The 23,075-nt window shown below is 41.2% G+C and overlaps 3 protein-coding genes across 3 annotated transcripts; all 3 read left to right on the top strand.

Moving 5' to 3' along the window:
• Window positions 1-136: 136 nt before the first annotated feature.
• On the top strand, window positions 137-3,079 carry LOC306701671 (F-box/LRR-repeat protein 12). The gene is made up of 3 exons (XM_079167048.1): window positions 137-276; window positions 420-495; window positions 898-3,079. The coding sequence occupies exons 1-3, from the start codon at window positions 176-178 to the stop codon at window positions 1,945-1,947; spliced, it is 1,227 nt and encodes a 408-aa protein (XP_079023174.1). The 5' UTR covers window positions 137-175; the 3' UTR covers window positions 1,948-3,079.
• Window positions 3,080-4,019: 940 nt separating this feature from the next.
• aurkb (aurora kinase B) lies at window positions 4,020-9,050 on the top strand. The gene is made up of 9 exons (XM_079167291.1): window positions 4,020-4,106; window positions 5,053-5,091; window positions 5,289-5,370; window positions 5,453-5,498; window positions 5,968-6,156; window positions 6,541-6,679; window positions 6,907-7,055; window positions 7,200-7,374; window positions 7,597-9,050. Exons 1-9 carry the CDS (start codon window positions 4,101-4,103, stop codon window positions 7,768-7,770), a joined length of 999 nt encoding a protein of 332 aa, XP_079023417.1. The 5' UTR covers window positions 4,020-4,100; the 3' UTR covers window positions 7,771-9,050.
• A 1,039-nt stretch (window positions 9,051-10,089) lies between these two features.
• Window positions 10,090-22,055, top strand: bod1l1 (biorientation of chromosomes in cell division 1-like 1). The gene is made up of 28 exons (XM_079167646.1): window positions 10,090-10,212; window positions 10,930-11,054; window positions 11,190-11,380; window positions 11,472-11,948; window positions 12,315-12,464; window positions 12,633-12,793; window positions 12,953-13,049; window positions 13,224-13,350; window positions 13,468-13,522; window positions 13,630-15,454; window positions 15,546-15,616; window positions 15,808-15,937; window positions 16,085-16,201; window positions 16,285-16,328; window positions 16,416-16,467; window positions 16,559-16,623; window positions 16,776-16,857; window positions 17,019-17,077; window positions 17,184-17,259; window positions 17,460-17,503; window positions 17,683-17,839; window positions 18,538-18,587; window positions 18,818-18,944; window positions 19,322-19,374; window positions 19,490-19,556; window positions 19,782-19,911; window positions 20,379-20,450; window positions 21,127-22,055. The coding sequence occupies exons 1-28, from the start codon at window positions 10,096-10,098 to the stop codon at window positions 21,254-21,256; spliced, it is 4,851 nt and encodes a 1,616-aa protein (XP_079023772.1). The 5' UTR covers window positions 10,090-10,095; the 3' UTR covers window positions 21,257-22,055.
• Window positions 22,056-23,075: the final 1,020 nt, after the last annotated feature.

Here is a 23,075-nt window from a genome sequence, read left to right as displayed (position 1 = left end):
CCGAATTTAATCGAGCTATGTTGAGCGTAAACAAGCATTTTTTTAAAAACCGCTGACTGCCGCTAGGTCCGACAGTCAGTAAGCAGCGGTTTCCGGGGGGCTGCTGATGAAGGCGCAACCCGTGTGCGTCGCGATATCGGTCCGTGTCTATGGTTGAAATAGTTTTGTTTACAAAATGGATGAATTTAAAGCCTGTAACCTGGACTACTTTCCAGAAAACATTTTAATTGACGTGTTGTCGTATTTGAGCGTACGAGAGCTCGTTAGAGCCGGAAGGTAAGGGGGAATTTAACTTAACCGACAGTATTTTACCAGTTATTCGTTTTGTGAAATAATACCCAGTGCCAGTTTTGTCTTTCTTTTGCCGTGACTCACGTCACATGAGGAAGTTATTTGTTGTGTTTTGCGGTGTCATTTAGAGTGTGTAAGAGATGGAAACGGCTTGTGAAAGACCAACGGCTGTGGAGGTTTGTCGATCTGACTGCATGGAAAGGGGTAAGTAGGGGTAACTAGGGATTAGCTTCACTGTTTTTCTTTTAACGTATCGTTCCATACAGTGTAGTGTTTATTTTATTTGGGGAACATAGCCACCTCATGTAATCCGCTAACACATGCAATTTCAGAAAAATGAAATCATATGTTGCCTGCCATTAACACTTGAACCAATAGCAATTCCTTTTCATTTGCATCATAATGCTTGCAATTCCTTTTCATTGTTTTTAATGCATTATGTGAAGCACTTAAACAGCCTTTGTGTAGGAAATGTGCTCCACAAATACACCTGTCTTGCCATTATGAAGTAAATGCTATTACATGTGGGTTCTGTATGTCAACTGTCTCTCTTTGGCCTCCCATTCCCCACCCTCAACACATGCATGACTGTCCATTGTTTGTTAGGTGACGTCCCGCATACTTTGGCTCCTGCTGCGTCAGTACCTGGGTTGTGGACTAAGGTGCCTACGGTTGCGTGGTTTGCTGCTTTCTGCCAGAGGGGGCACCTTTCTTTCTGAGTCTTGGCTCAAAGCGTTGTCCACAAAGTGCCCTCGCCTGAGTAAGCTCTATCTTCTGCACGCAGACCTGCGAAGCCTTCACAGTTGCCAGCTCCTACCTACGTCTTTGCAGGTGCTGGAGCTGCGTGGCTGTGAGCTGCCCCGTGAATTTTTCAACCAGACTTCCCCTTCACCTGCCCCTGCCCAAGAAAGAGCAGAAGCCACATCCAGTGTTGGTGCTCAACAGCAAGGAAGGCATCGGAAAGGGAAAGGGCATGGCTCTCCATCAGGGATTGGTATAGGGAGGTTAGTCCTTAACAATGTGCCCTCTTTCACGGACCAGCATCTGCAAAGTCTGACATCATGGGAGAGGCTCAGCCGATTGGAGCTGCGTGACACCTTCCGCGTGACTGCCAACGGGCTCAGGCGCTGTGCTGCCAAGGATGGCGTCTGTGGGGTGGAAGGCCTTTCCAGGCTCAAGTTTCTGGAAATAGGCATCACTGGGCGGCAAGGTTACCAGTTACAGATGGCCTCCCTCGGGCTGGGTGCAGGATGGCTCGGACTGGAAGAACTGAGTCTGGGGGGCAAAGAGGTGGGTCCAGGCTTGCTCTGTGCCAGCCGCTTGAAGAACCTGAAGTGTCTGTGCCTGTGGGCCTGCACGCTCAGCGAGATGCAGATAGTGCGGAGCTGCAGGTTGCTCCGCGGGCTCAACCGGCTGGAGTTTTTGGATGTGGCCTTCCAGCCTAAGCAGTGTCCACCAGCAGTGGAGGGGGAAGGTGGTGGTAGTGGAGAAGAGCAGGACAATGAGGAAGCTGCAGGTGTAGACAACAGCAATGATGAGAACAACACAGTAGACATGAACGATCCCATTCCAAGTTTGCGTCGCTCACTGGCTGTCCTGCTGCCATCCTGCACACTAGTTTTCACCAACTGCTCTGTTCAGATCAGTGCCGACTAAATGAGGTCTCTACTACTGGACAATAAAGATACAATTCCCTTTTACTCAGTCATATGTCATTTTATTTAGTGTTATGGAGAAAATGAATGACTATGTAAGTTAACTATGCCCAGCCCAAGTCCAGCCCAAGATATCACAAAATCATTGGAGCCATCTCCGGATGTGAATCAGATATTCAGGCATTCAAAAATCACATAAACTGTATAATACTGGTAGTCCACCTTGACCTTTTTTTTAGACTTTTAAGACCATTTTTCCCTTAATATTCTTTAATCTGCCAACCTTAACAGCCAGAGCAGGAAAATCAGTTTTAAACTGCGCTCTTCAAGATGTTTGGCTTTTAAATAATCAAAATGTTACATATGATTCAGGGCTATACTTTTTAAAATACGCATATATTTCCTTAATTTGGGTTTTGACAGGATATTTTCAAACTATATACCGTCAAACTTGAATAAAAGCTTACTTTTAATGGTACTATATTTTGCGATATAGTACATTATTACTATTTATGGATGAAATAACCAGGCAGGATGTCTATTGGCTATTTTAGCAAATAAAAAATTCCATAATACCAAATTAAGCTTCTTCGTCACATTGAGGATGAATCATCTTGCTACAAAGCAATCTTGCTCTCGGATCTGCAACATTTCCTCAGAGATACATGTTAAAGTTAGAGCGACCACGTTACAAACGGTTTGGAAAAATCTCTGAAGGCAGTCTCGCTTCCAACTTTGTTGTTCATACGCAGACAAAAAAACAGACTTTTTTTAACATACTCTTTCAAACTCAGTCACGATACAAATACACAAAATATACTGTCATAGCTAGACTGTAAAGACACAAGCAGGCGTCAGTTACAAAGGCAGAGAACTGAAGCATGCTGCTGGCAATGATCCACCTGTTTCCTGTTCCTGCACTCCTTTTCAGCTATGTATACATTCAGAAAATGTATATATGTTACAAGCAGGTGTTTGACTTTGGTGTGACAGAAAAACAGCACAACCTATTGAAATTATTATTCTGTCTTATTTTCTTTCATTGTAGTTGTAAATGTCTGTTTATTGTATGAATTACATGGAGTATCGGTGTCATTGACGTGAATTGTATTGCAGCAAACCAACCATTATAATTTAACCTTAATAATTATAAATGAAAATGAGTTTTGAATAAACCTATTTTTAACAAATGCATCTTGAAGTATAATTTGTCTTCTTTGTTGTTTTTATTGTATCAGTCAATTGCATCATTCTACACAAACCTAGGCCCACTTCTCATGAAATCCACGGATTAATCAACAAGCCTGTAGATATCAACTTAACTCATTAAATACAAATGAACAGCATGTGCTGCTTCTGAATGAGGAAATATATGTTTAACAATGGTAAGCTGTCATGAAGCTTATTTTTGTTTATCTTGTCCACACTTCCACAAAAGGATGTAGGCAGCGTTAAAACTATTAGTTAATTTATCAAATAGTTGATAGGCAGAACATTTGGATAGTGAATTAATCGGGTCAGCCATTGCTCCATACTTTGTTTGTTCCAGCTTCTGTAACGTGTGTTTTCTGCTTTTCTTAATCTTTTTATTTTATATTATTGTAAATTTCATATCTTTGGATTTTTGACTGTTGTCACCTTTACCTCTGAGAAATTATTTAAGAGTGATATTTCATAAAGATCATGACTTAGATGCAGCTCTACATGTCACTAATTTTAACATCACCTTTTTCTAAGAAACTGCACAGCAACCAGAGCTCATAATCGGGCGAGACTGGTCTGGCTCAAAGGCTTTTAAGATAGTTGATGGAATCAGATACATAAACATATTTGCCATTTGTAAATGGCGATATGATTAAGTTAATTTGTCCAGGCTGATAAAGAAAGCAAAGGCAGGGTATCGAGAATGACAGTAGCCATTACTGAGAAAGTGTAGGAAGTGAGGGCGGGACTACGTCTGACTAAAGGGGTGTAAACCAATCACACGCGTTCTCTTGCAACAACTCTGGCCAATGGGAGCCTTTTGTTTGTCGAAACATCCACCAATCAGATTTAATAAGGGTAGCTTTTTGAAAACGTTGGCGGCCGAAGAAGTTCAAAATAGTAACACTGGGCTTTCTCTACTAAAACGGTGTACGAGCATTCGTCACTACAATGCAGGTAACGTTTTTTTTTTTTAAATGTTTCATAGCGAAATAAGACTGAGTAACAGATGAGTTTAACGGACGATTCGTATAAGCGCAAGTTATTTTGCTTACATAGAACAGAGATTTGAGCTAACTAAGCTAGCTAACTTTAGCGTTAGGTTTGCTACCTTTCTAAGCTAACCTAGCATGACGCCACGTTAAACTAACTGTATATAACGTACGTAGAAACATTATATGCATTGCATGGTGTCCTTTAAACTGAATTAACCCGTGGAGTAGTAGGTCGTCCGTGCATTACACCCGACATGAGGCAATGGTGCCAACGGCAACTTACTCGAACAGTGGCCTGACGTTACTGAAGCTAATTTTAAATGGAGTGACGTTAACATTGTAAGCTAAACGTAGCTTAAATATAACCGTAACTGATAATATGACAATCCTTTGGCGTTAGTCTTTGGGAGCTTTAACGTTAAGTTACTTTAGTGGGATTGTTGTGGATGGTGAACGACGCTTACTATTTTGTCCACGTAAAATAGCAGGGAAAGACTTGAGTGACACCACAAAGAAACTCAAAAGGCTTCTCTTGTAAACACCAAGCTGTTATGCCAAGCAACTAATTATGTACACATTGAGGTGAAAGTCAGAAGGAAACCAGCCTTAACACCACTGACTGAACTTTGAGTCATCATCCTGATTTAATAAAGGTGGCACAAGAATTGCAGCAGAGTCCAAAATAGAAGGAAAAAAAACTGAACCTTGCAGAAACTGTGAACCTTGTAGAGTCTTTTCAGGATTAATTAGTAATAACTTACTTTAACATTCTGCTAGCTGGTTATTCTTTAAGTATTGTTTGAAATAACAAACACAACTCTAAGCTAAAAATGTCTGACCTTAAAGAAAAGATACAAAAGCAAAAAATGTATTGTAAGTTGGTGTTAATTGTATGTTTTTCTTTACAGAATAAGGAAAATGATGAGCCCAGGGGTTTCCAGCGACCGGTAAGATGTAATAATTGTAAAAAGATGTGGATTTGTCAACGGTGCTAAAGCAACATTTGATTACCAGCAATTGTTCTACCACTGACACATTAGACTGCCAGCATTGGCAGATATGGGTACCAAACAAAATTGGTCACTATTATTGGCTGATTAAAGAAAATAATGCATTTCTAAATCTATTTGCTTCTGAATACCAGTTCGCAACCCCAAGCATGGTGGCAGGCCCACAGCGTGTTCAGGTGAAGCCACGGATGGAGATGGACAAAAATGCCGTCACAGGTAATATTACTCTCCTCGCATACAGACGGCAGTCGGGACGCCTCAAGAAATGTGCCTGTTTTCATTGTGTTGTCATTTTCAGGCCCTGGGAGGGAGTGTGTTGGCTCATCCTCCAGTGCAGCCGTAAAGTAAGTATATTCCCTTTTTATTCTCCTCGAGTTGTGTATTGATTGCCAGTTGCTACTAGACCGCTGGTTAATATGTGAATATTTTGTCAGATAATGACATGTTTTGGAAGTTATTACATCTATATTTTTTCAATCTATTTTGGACTTAAAATTGCTCAGGAGTTATTTAACATATTTGGGAAAAGGAGTTGAAAACAATCCTACGCAGCCACCACTGGAATCTGCAAATAGAATAATACTATTAATATTAGTTTAGCCTAATCTTTATCTGGAACTGTGCAAAAATACCGTGTTTAAACACAATTATTAGACATGAAAAAAAAGCTTTGCAGCATTCAAATGTAGCTTTTTTTTTTTTAGAATTTGTGTCAATGTTACGAAGTTTCAAAGCTTCCAACAATTTGGTGCAGCTTTACTTTCATACATTTAAATGATTAACATGAGATTATCAATCTTTGTGCTCCATCAGGAAAATCTCCATCGATGACTTTGACATCGGTCGGCCACTAGGGAAGGGCAAATTTGGTAATGTCTACCTTGCCAGGGCGAAGAAGCTGCAGGCCATTGTGGCGCTAAAGGTGTTGTTCAAGTCCCAGATGGAGAAGGAGGGCGTAGAGCATCAACTCAGGAGGGAGATTGAGATTCAGGCACATCTCAAGTGAGTATCCTGAAAAATATTTTCAACAAACTGACCATGGAGTGAGGAGTACATAATAGGCTTTGATTCTGGGCAAATGTCCCTGAGTACAACGTCTCTGTGTGTCTTTGTTTTAGGCTGTTTGCTAACGTCTACTAACGGGAACATTTATCATCTTTCACAAATTATTTGTAGGTTAGATGTGCTTTGAGTTACATGAAAACGGTAGAACATATCCTCACAGACTAACTAGGTGCTGCATTTTCCACAGACATTCTCTGCATTTTTGCATTTCGTTTAAAAAAAGTTTGTCAGTATGATACCAGACTAAGTATGTACTGAACTTGCTGAAATAGGCATTTTGATTTTGTCCTACAAACATGCTGACTTCGAATTTCTCCTCAGACACCCCAACATTCTGCGCTTCTACAACTATTTCCATGACCGAAAGAGGGTCTACTTAGTGCTAGAGTACGCCCCACGCGGGGAATTGTACAAGGAGCTGCAGAGATGTGGAAGATTTGACGACCAGCGTACTGCGACAGTAAGACCTCCTTCTGCTTTCAAAAGATAACTTTTTATTTGTACTATTGTTTTAGTAAATTAACCTAGTCTGTTAATTATAATGGTAATCAGCAAATCCTCACTGTATCCTGTGTTCGAAACAGCAGTTTGACGGCTGGAATTGATTATATTTACAATCATGTTGAACAATTTGTAAAATGTAAAGTCTTGTTGTGATCCAATGACGACCTTTCTGTGTATTTCCAGTACATGGAGGAGATATCTGATGCACTGATGTATTGCCACGAGAAGAAAGTGATTCATCGGGACATCAAGCCAGAGAATCTGCTCCTCGGCTATCGTGGAGAGCTGAAAATTGCAGATTTTGGTTGGTCCGTCCATGCACCATCTCTCAGGTGAAGAACTGAAATGCCATTACGGCTCTATAATGTCAACGCACCGCTGTGTTCTGTCTGAAGCTGCTGTATCATGTCTAATGAATATACTTGTTGCTGCCTCTCTGCTTGCCCTGCTCATCTCTTTGTTCTAAACCCATCCAGACGTCGTACAATGTGCGGGACGCTGGACTACCTCCCTCCAGAGATGATTGAGGGCCACACCCACAGTGAGAAGGTGGACCTGTGGTGCATCGGGGTCCTCTGCTACGAGTGCTTGGTCGGCAACCCACCTTTTGAAACTGCCAGCCATACAGAAACGTACAAAAGAATTACGAAGGTTAGTATTGGACGTCTAATGCCTCATTTCCACTCAATTGTTCGGCTAAAACCGTGGCAACATTTTAAGGTTGTGCATTCTTAATGAGTAGAAGCACAACCACATTGTGCCTTACATCTCTGCAGCAGCTAGCATTAAATATGTTTCTGAAGAAGGTCATAGTTTCTCCTGCACCTGTCATTGTTCACGTTTCATTAATAAATACTATCTTACTGCTTGCAGGTGGATTTGAAGTTCACTAAAAACATCTCGGATGGTGCACGGGACTTGATCACCAAGCTGCTACGCTACAGCCCCATCGCTCGTCTCTCACTACAGGGTGTCATTGATCACCCATGGGTGCGCACCAACTCCCGCAGAGTCCTACCTCCCATCTGCCCCGCCAAGAAAACCTGAGCTCCTGCCTGCTTACCTCCCACTGAGGGGTGTTTTATCTGTCCTTCACAAGAGACTCTGGGCCAGCATGTTTCGCTTTCACTGCCATGGGCTTCAAACTGTTATTATTCTGGCACACTTTATGATGGCCCACTTTTTTATATTGTACAGTGTGATGTCATTATCTGTATTAACTGCATTAGTATGTTGCCTAGAGGTGTTCTGTGCTTTTATTGCCATTTCTTCTCTGACACTTTTTGAAATGGACACGGCTCTATTTTGGATTTCTGTATCTGACCGCGTTGACGCCAAAGTGCTACTGTTAGACTGATCTATAGCTGACTGTTCTCAAATAGTTTAAGATGAGATGTTGAGGGTTGGGGTTTTTCCTTGAGATATACTTTTAAATTTCCAATACATTTTATAGTTACAAGATAACACAAAATCATCGGAGCCAGCTCCGGATGTGAATCAGATGTTTGGCTTTTAAATATGCATATATTTTTTTAATTTGGGTTTTGCCAGGATATTTTCAAACCATATATCGTGAAACTTTAATAAAAGCTTACTGTATTGGAATCAATGTATTGATTATTGTTGGAATGCTGTTTCAGCATTCTAAGTATTGTTACCCTGTTCTTTATTCTTCAGTTTTATATTTCTTCCGTATGTTTTTTTCGCACGCTTCTCATTCTACTTTTTTTATTTTATTTTTTTATTTTTTTAAGCTAGAGAAACCTTTTGAATATCAAAATGGGACATCTCTATGACTTTTTATATTTCCTCTTATGCTCTTTGAATTGAGCTTTTTGCAAAACATTTTTGAATGGAATGTCTATGGAGAAAATGTAAACTTTAAAATGTTGAAAAAAAACAGTACAGTAGTAGTAGTTCATATAAAAGTATTTGTAGAAGTGGTAGTTGTACTATAAATATTATTAGTAGCTGATTAGAATAAGTACTAGAAGTAGCAGTAGTGATATTTATATTAGAACTGGTATCAATAGTCTAGTAACAGCTGTAGTAGTGGTCGTAGTAGTTAAAATAGAAGTAGTAATCTTACTAATAGCTGTATTAGTATTGGTCGCATGAATAGCAGTAGTAGTTGTAATAGTAGCCTAATTTCCACTCAATTGATGGAAGTTTGTTTTTTTTAAAAAGTGGCATGTTTGAGCAGGATCTGCCCCGCCAAGAAATCCTGAACTCCTGCCTGCTTACCTCCCACTGAGGGGTGTTTCATCTGTCTCTGGGCCAGCATGTTTCGGTTTCACTGCCATTATTGTATATATTTTCCCTGAAGCTATACCTTAAATTTCTAATAAATTATATTATAAAATCATTTGTGGACATTTAATGAATAATTGATTGTGTAAAGGTTGTGGCCACCTTGCAAACCCCATACATCATAATATAAGATTAGGACACGTCGGCAATAACTGAAAAGTTATGAAATGCAATCAATGACAGGTTATAAGATGCATCTAAAACTACTACAGTATCATACAAGTATGCGCTGCACTAAACCCTGCCTTTTATACAATTTAAATGTAGTTATTACAACTGTTGTGAAGAGTTGCTGATTTAAAACATATTGGAGGCGTTTATAATATCTTCTTAAACATGTCTAACGGTCACAGCCACTCACGGTAGCGTGGCCGAGCGGTCTAAGGCGCTGGATTAAGGCTCCAGTCTCCTCGGAGGCGTGGGTTCGAATCCCACCGCTGCCATTCGCTTTTACTCTCTCCTTTGTCAAATATCGGCCGTTTCTTTCCCATTGAAGGCGTGTTGTCGATGTATTTCTGACCAGGTTACGCGTTATGCGAGCAACAAGCACACATAACATACATTAACAGAGCGTACGACTGTAACGTAGTATAAATACCCTAATAACGGTATTATGTATGGTTGTGTCAAAGAAGTGTGGATATTTCTTGCTGCGTTCAAGCCGCTAGAGTTCGCGAAATATAACGTTACACGAAGCACTACTATGTTGAATCTATACAATTATTAAAAATATATTTTTTTCTTGCATTCAGCATCTTTCTGTGACATTGTAAACTGTACACAGTCATAACCAATATCGTACCCAGCACAGATCCTAACCGTACATACGTAAGCAAATGTGTTTCTAAACCTTTATTTTGGTAACTAAAGCCCCCGCGTTCAAAGAGCTTCCGGTTTAGTGTAACCGTTTTCTTTTATTTTCCGGGTCAAACTTGCTTCGAACTTCCCAAAAACCACAACAGAAGCCCGGTGCGTTGAAGTCGGATATTACCCGATGTATTGTCAGTATTGATATATTTAAAATTAACCGAGTCCAAGCTAAACCCTCAGCTACATTCAGACATGGCTGGTTTACCACCCGGAGACCCTCAGCTCGTCTCAATGATCGTCAATCATTTAAAAACACAGGGTCTCTTCGACCAGTTCAGGAGGGACTGCCTTGCAGACGTTGACACAAAGGTAACGGTTGAAAACAGTTATAACGTTTTATCTTTCAGCACTAACTGTCGTCCAGGATACATTTTCTGAGACTTAGCATTATCTTTTGAGCCAGCCATTGATTTTCATTCATTTATGACTTGGTAAGATGTTAATCAATCACATTTAACAGTTAACCACTTTTAGGGACCTTTGTGTGGGTGTTGGCATGACTGAGTTATTGGTTTGGGACAATATAATAATTGCAAAGTCAAACAATTTCTTTCTTTCACTTTTTATTGAAACACAAATTGTAGGAGATTATTGTAAACTGGGCCTCTACTGTACTGTAGTTAATAGCATTAAACGTTGTTATTACACTAAATAAGGAAATATTCATGCTTTATAAGGGCGATGCATAGACAAATTCCTTTAGTTTGATAAAAGGTAATTCACAAACAAAGAGCATTAATCTTACATAGTGATGTAGGATTACTGTATTTCTGTTATTGAGGAGTTTATGTCAGACTGATCTAATTTTGACACAAACAAAAGGCAAAGGATGAAAAAGGTTTGATTGCTTATTGTATTTAAAAGTTTGTAATTTGGCAGCTGACTCAGGTTTGCTATTACAACAATACAGATGATAAACTAACTACTTTCATCCAACAATTAAATTAACTTCTCCAGATGATAAGCGTATACGGACGTTGTATTTACTAATTCTTGTTTTGTTTTGTTCTTTTTTTGTTTTTGCAGCCAGCTTACTTGAACCTGAAACAAAGAGTGGACAACTTTGTCTCTAATCACCTCTCTAACCACACGTGGAGCCCTCATCTGAACAAGAACCAGCTGAGAAACAACATCAGGCAACTCGTGCTGCAGTGAGTGAGAATGGAGCAATATCTCCTTTCCACCTTTTATACTTTTTCAAGAATAGCTGTCTTTTTTTGTTGTGATGTTTAAGAACATTTTTTACGTAGAAGGAACCCAAAGTAAAATCAGACTGTTCCTCTTAGATCTGGGATGCTGGAGCAGGGAGTGGACAGGATCGTGGCCCAAGTGGTGGATCCCAAAATCAACCATCTCTTCAGGCCGCAGGTGGAGAGGGTGGTCCGTGAATTTCTGTCACCTGGCAGCTGCTCTGAGGAGCCACCGCCGCCACTGCCTTCAACAGAGACCAAACCAGACGTCAGCATTCCTGAGCAAGGTGCAAAGCTTTTGATCCCTTCATCAGCCATGACAAACAGAATGATGAGTGTCTGGCTTAAGCTTACCTTGTTCACCTTACGTTTTCACAGCCTCGTCGTCTGCTCCGGCTACCACGTCTGCCAGCGACGCCATGTCCATCCTGGACACCATAACCTCTCTCAACCAGGAGGCCAGCGTCAGGGCCAGCTCAGATAAAGGACGTCGGGGCCAAGATGAGCCCATGCAGCTGGTGGAGGACGGCGAGCAGGACATGAGTGTCGATGAGGAAGAAGACGACCACCATGATGGGAGGACACTCGAGGAGGCGGAGGAGCTGGCAGCAGAGGTCCAGGCGTTAGAAGTGAAGACAGAGGACGTTCAGGAACACGTGGATCTGGGAAAAGAGGGGTTAATGGAGGAGGTGAAGATGGAGGAAGATGAGTCTGGAGCTCAGGAGCAGACAGAGGAGGAGAGAGACAGAGCTGCCAGCAAAACAACAGGAAAACCCTCAGAAGAGAAGAATGATGACGATCTGCTGAAATCTACGAGTCAGGAAAAGCAAAAAGCCAGAGAAAGGATAAAGGAAGGTGAGCTGTTGTACCCTCACCCTCTGTATGTGCTTTAATATTCTTAATAAAACTACACCTGATGACATGGTAGACATGGATATAAAGATAACGCAGAAATGATTTCTACAGAAAACTAATAGTTGAATTTGCTGCGTTTCTTTATGTCTTTGTAAATTTAATATCTTTTGGGTCTTTCATCAATCGGAGAGTTTGAAGCAATTTTAAAGAAGTCATCTTGGGAAATTGTTGATATTCAGATTTATTAGAGAAACAATTCAATGATTAAACTTTAAAAAGACAGATGAATTGATAATGAAAACATTTTACAGAACTAAAAAGTAGTGAAAAAACGATTTAAAATACTGATGTGTCTTTGCTCGGCAGAATACTTTTTGGAGGACTCTGACCTGGACGGCCTGAGTGACATCACAGTGAGCTCTGTCCACACCAGTGACCTGTCGTCGTTCGAGGAACAAAGTGAAGACGACGAGCTGCAGTCGGATTCCTCTGAAGAGGGGGAACTTCAATCAGATGGTCTCAACTTTTTATTCCTGACTGAGACTAATTCACTGTCTCATTAAATGTGAAATATGGTCAATCTATTACCACAGATAATTATTTTCAACTCTGCTCCGTTGGATTATAACATTTTCCTGTGTGTGTGTGTGTGTGTGTGTTTTTTTTTTTCTTCTTTCCCACCAGATCAAGATGAGGGAGCAGAAAAGAAACAAGCCAGTGGAGACGCAGAAGAAGAAGAGCGTAAACCTCGCCGCAAGGCTTACGTTCATAAGCCCTTCCTCTACTCCCGCTACTATAGCGACTCGGATGATGAAATCACTGTGGAAGAACGTCGGAGAAGTGCGGTGAGTTGTTTTAATGTTAACATTGCTAGCAGAGCTTTAATTCTATTTATAGATAAATCAAAGGCTTGTCAACACAGAAAAACACAGAGTTTTATGGTCCTTTGGTTTAATTACTGGCTTTTGTCATTTCTGTCTTGGTCCACAACTGTGGTCTCATAGGCGAAGGACAAAGAGGAAAGGCTGCTCAAGAGACAGCAGAACAGAGAACGAATGGAGGAGAAGCGTAAACTGAAAGCAGCGCAGGCTGAAGAACAAGGTATGTTCTGTGTGTCATGTGTGAGCTGCCTTCTGTCAACTGCTTCCATAGTTGTGGGCTTCGGGTTTTTTTGTCACTCGCTGTTTTCTTGTCTCTTCCATTTCGGGTGGGGACAAAATAGCCTCGTTTACTCTTAACTGTCACGTCATTTACCCGGTTCTGTTTCCGACACAGATCAGAAAAAACAAAAGGGCGGAGACTCTGCCGTGCTGGACGGCCCCCGAGCCAAAGAGGCTCGCAAAGAAAGAAAAGTTCTGGAGAAAAAAATGGCTCTCAATAGGAAGAGGAAGTTAGACTCAAGGTAGGTAATCAACGGCTGCCAAGCAAACTCACCCAGCTGCTGCTTAACAAAACAACCAAATGTTTAGATATACAAAAGTCTATAAATATAAATACATTCATCAATTTCACCCTTCAGGAAAGAAGACGTTTCAAGCAGAAAGAGAGGAGATACAGAAGGATCCAAGAAAGCGGTACGTGAAAGCCGTCGTGAATAAAACTGATTTCACAGGTAACAGGATTGTCCTTCGATTGGCGAGTTGTAAACAAGCATTTTTGTGTTTTGTCGTTTAATAATTAGGAAGTGAAATCTACAGCCTCAAAGCACCCACAACCGAAATTGGTAAGAAATCTGTCGGAATCGGCATCGTCCGATGAACGGCACAGAAGGATGAGCGGCAGCGTCTCAGAAGACTCCAGTGAAACCAAGAAGCTGTCTGAAAAAAGCCGCACACACTCGTTCATCCTGGAGTTGGAGCAGGGCTCCCAAGAGGCTCTCAAACAGCGCTCAGTTGGGAAATTTGATAGGTTGTCCCGCAAAGAACTTCACTTTAAAGAACGCAAAGAGAAAGAACGCAGCTTGTCAGATGAACGCGGCAAACTCAAACTAAAGCAGGAGAAGAAATCCGAACATCAGGCAGATGAATCCCAGCAGAAGGAAGGTGCTGCTGTTAAAGCGACCTCTGAAGAGAAAGGTGAGAAGAAACTTAAGATTAAAAGTGAGAAGAAAATGGCTGCAACCGCAAGAGAAGGAAAGTCGTCTTTGTCAGAGGTTGTGGCAGACGAGGGTCCTAAAGATGCTTCTGTCAAGAAGTCAAAAGCTCCATCTGTGGAGACTGTCAAAGCAGAGAAGGACAAAAATAGGGAAAAGGAGAAAGATAAGAGCAAAGAAAAGGAAAAGGCCAAAGGAGACAGAACTTCAGCGAAGAGTGATTACAAGCAGCTGCTCCGTCTTGATTCTGCCTGCTCTTCTGAGGATCGGTCTGACATGGAGCCCGGGTCTGACAGCAGCAAGAAGAAAGATAAACACTCCAAGGAAGTTCTGAAAAGGTCAAAGAGCCACACCGAGGACAGGCCAGGAGACAAACCCAAATCTAAAACCGATAATAAAGACAGCGAGAAGGAAAAGACTAAAGCGGATCAAGACAGCCAGAAATCAAAGTCCAGCTCTGAAACGGACAAAGATCCAAAAAGGGCCAAGCCAACAGATAAAGGAAGAATCGTGGAAAAATCTAAATCCAAATCCAAAGAGGAAACAAAGACCCAATTGTTATCGAAGACAGATACTAAAGTTCAGAGTTCAGAAGTCAAAAGCACAGGAGGTGTTCCCATCAGCAAACCTGAGACGACGAAGGAGAAGAAAAAAGAGGTGAATGCAAAGGAACAGAGGAAAGTCTCAGAGGAACCTCTCCATGAGAAATCAGAAACTAAGAGTGGAAAGAAAAAAACGGAGAAGAAGGATAAAGTCCCAGAGAAGAAAGATGATGGCCAAGAAGAGAAGAAAACACCCCGAGAAGACAAACTGGAAAAGTCTGATAAATCTTCAAAGTCTTCAGTTTCCTCACTTGATGCAGAGGAGCAGCCGAAGAAGCACTCTCTTCTCCAAGACACGAGCACAGACTCCGAACCAGTCACCACCACGGTCACCACCTCGTTCTCGGACGATACGTGCGACGCGCTAAGCGACATCACCCCTGAGCCACCGGAAGGCGAAACGGAGTCGCAGCGGAGCGAGACGCCAGCTGTGCCGGCCGAGGCCGACGCTCTGCTGGCTCTCATGGCCGTTTGTACCTCAGCAGAGGCGAGACTTCCACCTGAGAGCAGTCAGGAGGATGCGATGCCCGAGTTGACGCTGCAGGACGCCGATATGAAGATGAAAGAGGCAGCTCTGACTCTGCTCTCCATGGATCCTGACAGTATAGTGTCCTCCACCTTAATATGCCACAACACCAGGGAAGACCAGAAGGTGAATCCGACCGCCCCACCACAACCGCTGGAAACCCCTGCAGCTGAACCAGAAGAGCCTCTGATGGATGTGCAAACGGCTGCTGAAGCCGAGTTTACAGCCTCTGAGCCGTCACCAGTTGCACCTCAACAAACTGTCGATGAAAAGCCAAACGCTGCAGGTAAATACAAGACAGTGACGGAACAATGTGTGTTATCCGTTACCTGAACATGTCAGAATGGTTCCCTAAATACAATGTATCTCCCTCACAGATGTGTCTGAAACTTCTGAGAAAGAAATGGATGTAGCAACGGCTGAAAAGTCTGAGTCTCTTGCTCCACAGGTAAATAAAATGTCACATTCGTTAATGTTACGGGTGAAGACATCCTTCTTTTGGCTTTTCTTTAGCCTTTTTGGACTATTTGACTAGTTCTTGTGAGCTTCTTTTGAATCGCAAATATATAATTCTTTAAAAAGTAGCATTTTCTAAAGTGTTATTGTGTTGTGGAATACGTTCTTCTGCCTTCTACATAGGAGGAGGATGAGAACACCTCAAACGACCGTCGGGCTCTTTTAAATGAGGAAGAAGCCAAATGTGCAGAAATTGCTCCTGAAACACAGCCAGATGGAAACATGGAACCAGCAGCAGCAGCTGGCAAAGAAGGTAACATTTTATTTTCTTCTATTTAAGTGTTTTGAACTACACAATTATAATTTCTTGTGATTTCCAAAGTGAAGTTTGTGGTTTGATGAAAGACATTTTTACTGACCAGGCGTCGTCTGTGCATCAACCTTTTCTGTAATATTGCAGCTGCTGGTGCTGTTGTGTCTGAAGCAGAAGAGGTCAGAGGAACCACTGATGAAAGCACAGCTGCAGTTGCTTCTGAATCCGCTGAACAAGGCTCAGACAACATTACCACTGAACAAGGTGAGTGCTTGAAAACATTATTTTTGAAAAGAACAATATTAATATTCTTTGACTGTTAACTGAGAATCCCGTCGCTTCTTTAGAGCAAATTGAGCCAGATGTTACAGAAACAAAGACGAGCCCAAAGGTGAAGTATTATTCATGATTTACAAATTCAAATCTTTAATATTTTCATGCCATATTAAACTTTAAAGCCATCTCTCTTTATAAATAGGCAGAAGAGGTTGTAGCTGAGGACAACCAGGCAAAGATGGACGTAGATGATAGTAAGTCTTTTTATCTAACTTAGATTAAAACCTTCTTAATACTGTAAGTGCATATTTTTTTAACCCTACTTCTTCTTCTTCCCACCACCAGGTGAAGCTGAGAGTAAGACAGAGGAGGAAGAAAATGTTGCATCGGAGAAGAGTGATCCACAGACTGTGAGTGTTCAACCTTAGTCACGCTCACTTACAGGTGGTTTACATCCAAACAAAGTGTAGCAATGGCGCTCTGATCTATAGCTCCTGTCTGCCCACTGTATCTGTATTATGTTCTTTTTATTTAATCCATGTATCTTGTCATTTATGTTCAGATGGAACACAATGTCCCACTGAAGACTGAGGAGATCAGCGAAAGTGGATCTGAGAGTCCGTCCAAGCTGGTCAAACAAATCAGTGAGTTGTGACTTTTTATGAAATCCCCTGCTGCTGATGCTGTCCTCTCAAGAAGCTGAAACTGGGACTGAATACATTTCACGTTTTGTTTTTTCTTATTCCTCCACTGTGGATGTCCTTGCAGTTGATTTCAGTCGTTGATATTTGTTTGTGTTGCTCAGGTGATGTCTCCAGTGCAGACAGCCAGGAAGATGAGAAGGGATCAGACCTGTCTGAAAAGGTGACGCCAAAACAGTTTGTTTGAAATTCAGCTCTGACATATTTTGATGGATCCAGATGTTGATACAGTACCCTACCCTCTGTGCTGACACGTTTGTGTGATGTAGGATGAGAAGACGGAGGGACGAGGAAGACGGAAACGAAAGTTGTCCACTCAGAAAGTTGCAGCAGTGAAAGAATCTGGTGAGATTTGATTTGTCAAAGTTTGTGAACATTTGAAATTGTCATTAAAATGGAAAAACTATTGTTAATCAGTTAACTGAAGACATCAGGTCACAACATAGTATTTTTAATCCAGTCAGTAAATAACATATTCACCATTTGTGGATGAAATTATTTTTTTATTTTATGGAATAATGTCTGATGTTTCTATAACTGATCAGGTGATGAGAGGGATGAAAAGGAAAGTAAAGAGCAACCATCTGAGGTAAATACAGCCCTTTACATAAAATAATCCTGTAATTGTAACATTTCTGCTGTGTTTTCTTGTTCGAGGTTTTGAAACCTTATGAAATACATAAATGACAATTATTGCAGAAATCGTTTGCATGTTTTTATTTCACATCTGTATCTATTGATTTCCTTTTGGACTTTTCTCACCTTCAGGAGAAGTTTGTGGAGGTCAGAACGCCACGCAGGGGTCGATCATCCAAAACCACAGAGGAGGCCGAGAAGGCCCGACCTGAAGAGCCGGAGAAATCAGAGGAAACTTCAAGCTGCTCGGGAAGACATTCAGAAGCTGCTGCTAAAGAGGCCACTGCTGGTAAAATGATCCATTGTTTAAGTCTGAAATAAGTTTTACGATTTGCCGTGGTATATATATATTTTAAATATTTATCTCATCAGGATTTGCTGGTTTTCTCTTTCGGCTGGCCGACGATGATGAATTGTTCCCTGCTCTTAATTTAGCTCTGATGATTATTGTAGTGACCGTTGCTTCCCAAAAAAAAAGTCACCACGGTTGCTGAAATGTTTGCTCTGACGCGTGCCATAAATAACGAAGTCCAGTTTCCAATATAGGCATTTTATTTCTCACATAAACAGAGGCCAATCACTTTCTCTGTCGTTATCCATTTCCTTTACATATACCAAATAAATCATAACATTTACATGCATTAAATGTCGCACGGTCAAAAACCGTTTGCTCCCTTCTGTTCAGCAACACCTGTATCCAATGACCCCACTGATCATATTACCTGTGCCCTGATTCACACCGGCACTACGCCCCCAAGTGGTGGGAGGTTGTACAACAACAAAAAACGTCTCTTACAATTATTATGAAGTTATTCCTCTGTTTGAGAATGTTGATGCAAAAATGTTATTATAACAAAGTCTATAAGGAATTTAGTTTTATTGTACTTTATAATGAACAAGTTTTCCTTTTCTGAGCTACATAAGTGCTGCAGAGTAAAATAATTTAAGTCTTGACTCTTTTGTTGTTATTATTTTTTTCAACCTCAGATAGTCAGAAGGATGAGGATACGGACAAAGAGAGCACCGAAAGAGAGGAGGTATGTTAAACGTCTAACATGTACATAAATGTTAAGATACTTCACTTCACCGTGTTTATTACTAAAAGGACAGTCCATGTTTCTGTACGTGTGACATTGTGAGTTAGCCGTTTAACAATAGTCACCACACATGATGACTGAATTCTGTCTGCAGACACAATGAATAGTATTTTGTAGAGGACATTGAGTGCATTCCACTGCATCTCGTGTTTTTCATTTCCCATCGGTAGACAACTGAAGAAGAAAGTGGACCGAAGAAAATCGCACGGCGAGGAAGTCAAGTCAGTCTGCCGTCTCCTGTTCCAGAAGACACCGAAGCTGCAGGAGGCTCCGACTCTAAAGAGACCGCTGACACACGTAGGTCCATTTTTAATTCCTTCTTGTTTATGGGTTTCCTAAATGGTTTAAAGAACTGTGCACACTATAAATGGTGAATAACATTAGGAAGAGGTGTGGCTACATGTCTGCCAGAGCATGCATTACAAACTCACAGACCAAGTGAGCCAAACCTCAACAGCTCATTGGTGCATTTCACAACACGATGTGTTAAAACAGGTTTTATTTTGGTGTCATCTGTTAACAGATTGTAAATTAGTATGAATGAGTAATTAGGCAATGACAGTTGACACGAGGGAAGGCTGGTAGTTTAGCTATGAGCTCAATTTGACAAAATATTTTTTTTAGGCGGTCGTTGGTCAATTACAAAAATCAATTTAATGATATTTCTATTCCAGGTAAACCAGCAATGAAGAGGAAGAGATCAGAGGAAATGGAGGAATCTGTGGAGGTGAGATCATTGTGGATTAAAACATCCTGGTCTGCAATTCCACCATCGAAATTTGTATTTAATTCTCTCAATATGTGTCTTGATGTGTATTGAAATATAAAATATGATTATACAGGCTGAAGAGGAGGTAAAGAAGGACGACAGTCAACAGGAACAAAGTGTGGAGGAACCCGACAGTGGTGGTGAGAAAGCACACACGCATATGAATCTGGTGATATGTTAGTGAAAGATACAACCGTTTCTCATCTCAGTGTGACGGATGAGCACATAGGAGTCGTTACAGTTTGGTAAATTGTTGTTAAAATACTTTTACTTCCATCGAAGAATTGTAACGCTCCAGTGAAGTGTCTTAGGGTGACATATTGATGATGATGATGTCTGCAACCTTTTATCATCTTTATCCACAGATAAAAAGGCAGAAGAAAGCGAGCAGAATGATGAAGAGGACGACGACGATGATGGTGAGAAAGAGGAGGAAGAAAAAGGAACCGCAACCAGAGCGACCACACGGGCAGCATCTCGCCTGGAGGCTGAAAGGTAATTCAACCGCTCACGGACACAAACCAGAACAACAACAACGATACTAACATGTACCGGTGGAAATGTCATCACGAAAATATCAAGAATGAGCATTATTACGGACCCATAATTCAAACTTTACTGGAACTTCATTATTTGGTCAAAAACAAAGTTAAAGCAAGTATTTAAAATGTAATCAGACCAATTCATTCTTAAAAATGAGGTTGATGACAAAACACAAGAATACCTGCAGATCAACTCAGACACTAATTCATATTTGGTGTAGTGTCACAGTTGTATACACAGTTATGAGACGCTGTCGTCCTCTGAAGTGATGAATGAGGCCGTTTGTTTTAGCGCTGAATGTTTGCACTCTGAAGCACCCAGCAGGCATCATCACTGTCACATCCTATTAAATTAAAGCAGGGGGGGGGATTTAGCACTACAGCAACTGTTGTTCCACATTTGTTTTTACTGCTCCTCAGAAACAAGCCAAGCAAACCATCCACCCGGGCAAGTCGACAGAACGGTAAAGAGGAGACCGCAGCTGGCTCACGGTGAGTTTGTCTCATTGAGGTTCAGCAGAATGAACAAGCTTAAAGGAGAATCCGACCAGAACTGACCGCTGGGTCGCTGCTCTGTGAAACACGACATTTTACCAAAAGCTTTCCCGGAATGGCCAGCCGGCAGACTTAATGCACACGAATCTCTGCACCTTCTGGATACGTATTTTTAAAAGATATTGGTGAGATGTTTGACCCAGTGTGCGCACTCTTTGGTTAAACATGAAAGGAATCCCGTATTTATTACCAAACAAAGCCGGTGTGGTCACAGCTTTCACCGCACTACTTGCAAGACTTTTGAGCCTTTTTAAAATGGAAGCAACGCGCTCCATTAGATATAACGGAAAACAACTTCTCAAAATCTATATCCTTTCTTAATTTTTCTCAGGGGTTTTGTTTGTTTCTTTTAATTGTGCCCATTTATAGATTCCAAAGAGATTTTGTTTCTGAACCTGAACTGTGTCTTTTAAAAAGTTGTCTCATGCTCACTTTTTTCTATTTAAGGAGAATGTGGACACACCAAGTTCACCTGCATGTTGTCAAGCAGTACTTGTTATTGCAACACTTTCCAGGAGTTACTCTTGAATTAACAAAGACATGTTTTTACGGCACCTAAATATGACACTTAAGTCAAACGAGCTGACACTTGTTCCTTGTTTCCCTCCCGCAGCGGGACGAGGGGCCAGGCAGCAGCAGCGACGGCGAAGGGGGGCCGTAAACGGGAGGCCAGCCCCCCTGCGGTGCGAACACGGGGTGGACAGAAATCAGAGGAGCCCCCTTCCAAGAGAGCCAAACGCTAAAACATCAGACAGCGCTGGACCGATTCGCCGCAGCAGCCTTTTCTCTGCCTACCGTATTCAAGTCAGTTTTGTTATCGGGGGCCAAAGAGCCTCTGCAGTCAGTTAGCACGTAAAGCTGTTTCTGCTTCATTTACTGTAGATATTGAAACGCTCTGGACAGTATTAGGTTCTCTCTCTCTGATGGTTGAGCGTAAACCTGAGGATCTGTGTAGGAATCCTTCTACTGCACTACGCCCATATGGTTTGGATCAGGCTTCATCATTCCTCCGTTTATTCAGTAATGCCCAGTGAACCATAGTATTTCAGCCCAATCAAAGGCCTAACGTGCAGCCGAGTCGTGCTTTCAGATAAAGAGGGTGAATTCAAATTAGAGGCCTGAGTTTGTCTCCGTTCCATATCCCAACACTTGTACATAGAATTCACTGTGAAACATCTCAGCGTTCATCGTGAATTTTGTTTTTCAATATTCATTCTGTGAATGAAAGGAGTTTTCCTCCCTCTTTTTTAAGGTTTGTGTTTTTATACTTAATATTCAAAAGGTATGGGAAGTTCCTTTTAAATAACAGCAGTTTAGGTCAGACAGGAAAAACGTAGAGTTTTTCTATAAACTGTATTTTCTTCATAAGATATTTGTAACAACACGCACTGCAGACAAAGAACTGTTTCTAAATGGAGGTGATTGAGTGGTTTGTATAGTTAACTGTTTATCAATACAATTGTGTTAGATCGTCTACCTGTCAATGTAAAGACACGTTTTTCATAAATGTAGAAATACTGAACATCGCTTCCTTTTTTCATTGTTTCATGCAACTTCAGGTTCTTACTTGTGGTCAGTTATGAATTTGTTTCAACAGAACATTTTGAAAAGTGAAATAATGGGAGACCGATTTTCTGTAATTTGCTTCTAAAGTGACTTTTTCATATTTAGACCGGTGGTACATCCATGGACTAAAACAGAAAACCAAACAGTTTATTTTCTTCAGATGATGCATAGCGGTTCAAAACTGTGTTGCTTGTGTTTTTCAAAACTCCAAAAATCTGAAATATTTGCTTATGATAAGATAAAATAGTGCACAGGGTAGAATATCCAGATTTGTATTAATTCACCCGTATTATGTCTTGAACGTTATCTCAAGTGTTTCCTAAATGGATGTGCTGTCTGTGAATGTGTAAATAGCCAAAGACATTAACCAATTGCCTCTGAGCAGAGGAGAGGAGGGGACATTCCTGCTTGCTAATGGGGGATAAAACTGACAAACTCAGAATGAAATATTCCACCGTCATTAACACGTTGGGAGGCTTTAATCGCTGCACCTGAACTTACGGGATCCAAAAAGCTCAGACGGCTTACGGAGAGTTCTCTGGGTGAGGTTGTCGGACCATTCCTGTGGATTGCTACATTTGATTCCTTAAAGGTGTACCTCTCCCAGGTATTTCCTGGAGCCTTAAAATATCACCTCTCATTTAAAGGTTTGGATCAGCTTTCATTTAGCCACCAGGTCTGGCAGACAAACAGCGCTCCTTTCACTCACTTTATTATACGTCGTTTGCATTGTAGTCCTAAATGATTTTTTGGGATTTGCCCAACAGGGTTGTGCTGCTGAGGATCAGCAGTTTGAGGCACATTAGAGTGATTTATAGGCAGCGTGTTTTATGTACAAGATGGAGTAAAGCTTTCAGCTCAGCGGGGACCTCGCACAGCAAGAATTTCGAAAAGGTAGAGAAAGCAGCAACACAAGCCAATAATCGAAATATATCTAATTAACTGCTGCTGCGAAAATACGGACACATTTACTGACCTGCTTTGAATCTATTGTAC

The sequence above is a fragment of the Pholis gunnellus genome (assembly GCF_910591455.1).
Source record: "Pholis gunnellus genome assembly, chromosome: 10".
In the NCBI taxonomy this organism is placed as follows: Eukaryota; Metazoa; Chordata; class Actinopteri; order Perciformes; family Pholidae; genus Pholis; species Pholis gunnellus.
This window is presented reverse-complemented; position numbering and strand designations above follow the sequence as displayed.

Excerpts from the sequence above, each read along its gene's own strand:
- LOC306701671 (XM_079167048.1), top strand. The coding sequence starts at position 176 with ATGGATGAATTTAAAGCCTGTAACCTGGACTACTTTCCAGAAAACATT. Across the intron at positions 277-419 it reads GAGCTCGTTAGAGCCGGAAG|AGTGTGTAAGAGATGGAAAC; the intron begins GTAAGGGGGAAT and ends GGTGTCATTTAG. Across the intron at positions 496-897 it reads ATCTGACTGCATGGAAAGGG|GTGACGTCCCGCATACTTTG; the intron begins GTAAGTAGGGGT and ends ATTGTTTGTTAG.
- aurkb (XM_079167291.1), top strand. Across the intron at positions 5,092-5,288 it reads CCAGGGGTTTCCAGCGACCG|TTCGCAACCCCAAGCATGGT; the intron begins GTAAGATGTAAT and ends TCTGAATACCAG. Across the intron at positions 5,499-5,967 it reads TCCTCCAGTGCAGCCGTAAA|GAAAATCTCCATCGATGACT; the intron begins GTAAGTATATTC and ends GTGCTCCATCAG.
- bod1l1 (XM_079167646.1), top strand. The coding sequence starts at position 10,096 with ATGGCTGGTTTACCACCCGGAGACCCTCAGCTCGTCTCAATGATCGTC. Across the intron at positions 13,523-13,629 it reads CAGAAGGATCCAAGAAAGCG|GAAGTGAAATCTACAGCCTC; the intron begins GTACGTGAAAGC and ends TTTAATAATTAG. Across the intron at positions 15,455-15,545 it reads TGAAAAGCCAAACGCTGCAG|ATGTGTCTGAAACTTCTGAG; the intron begins GTAAATACAAGA and ends TCTCCCTCACAG.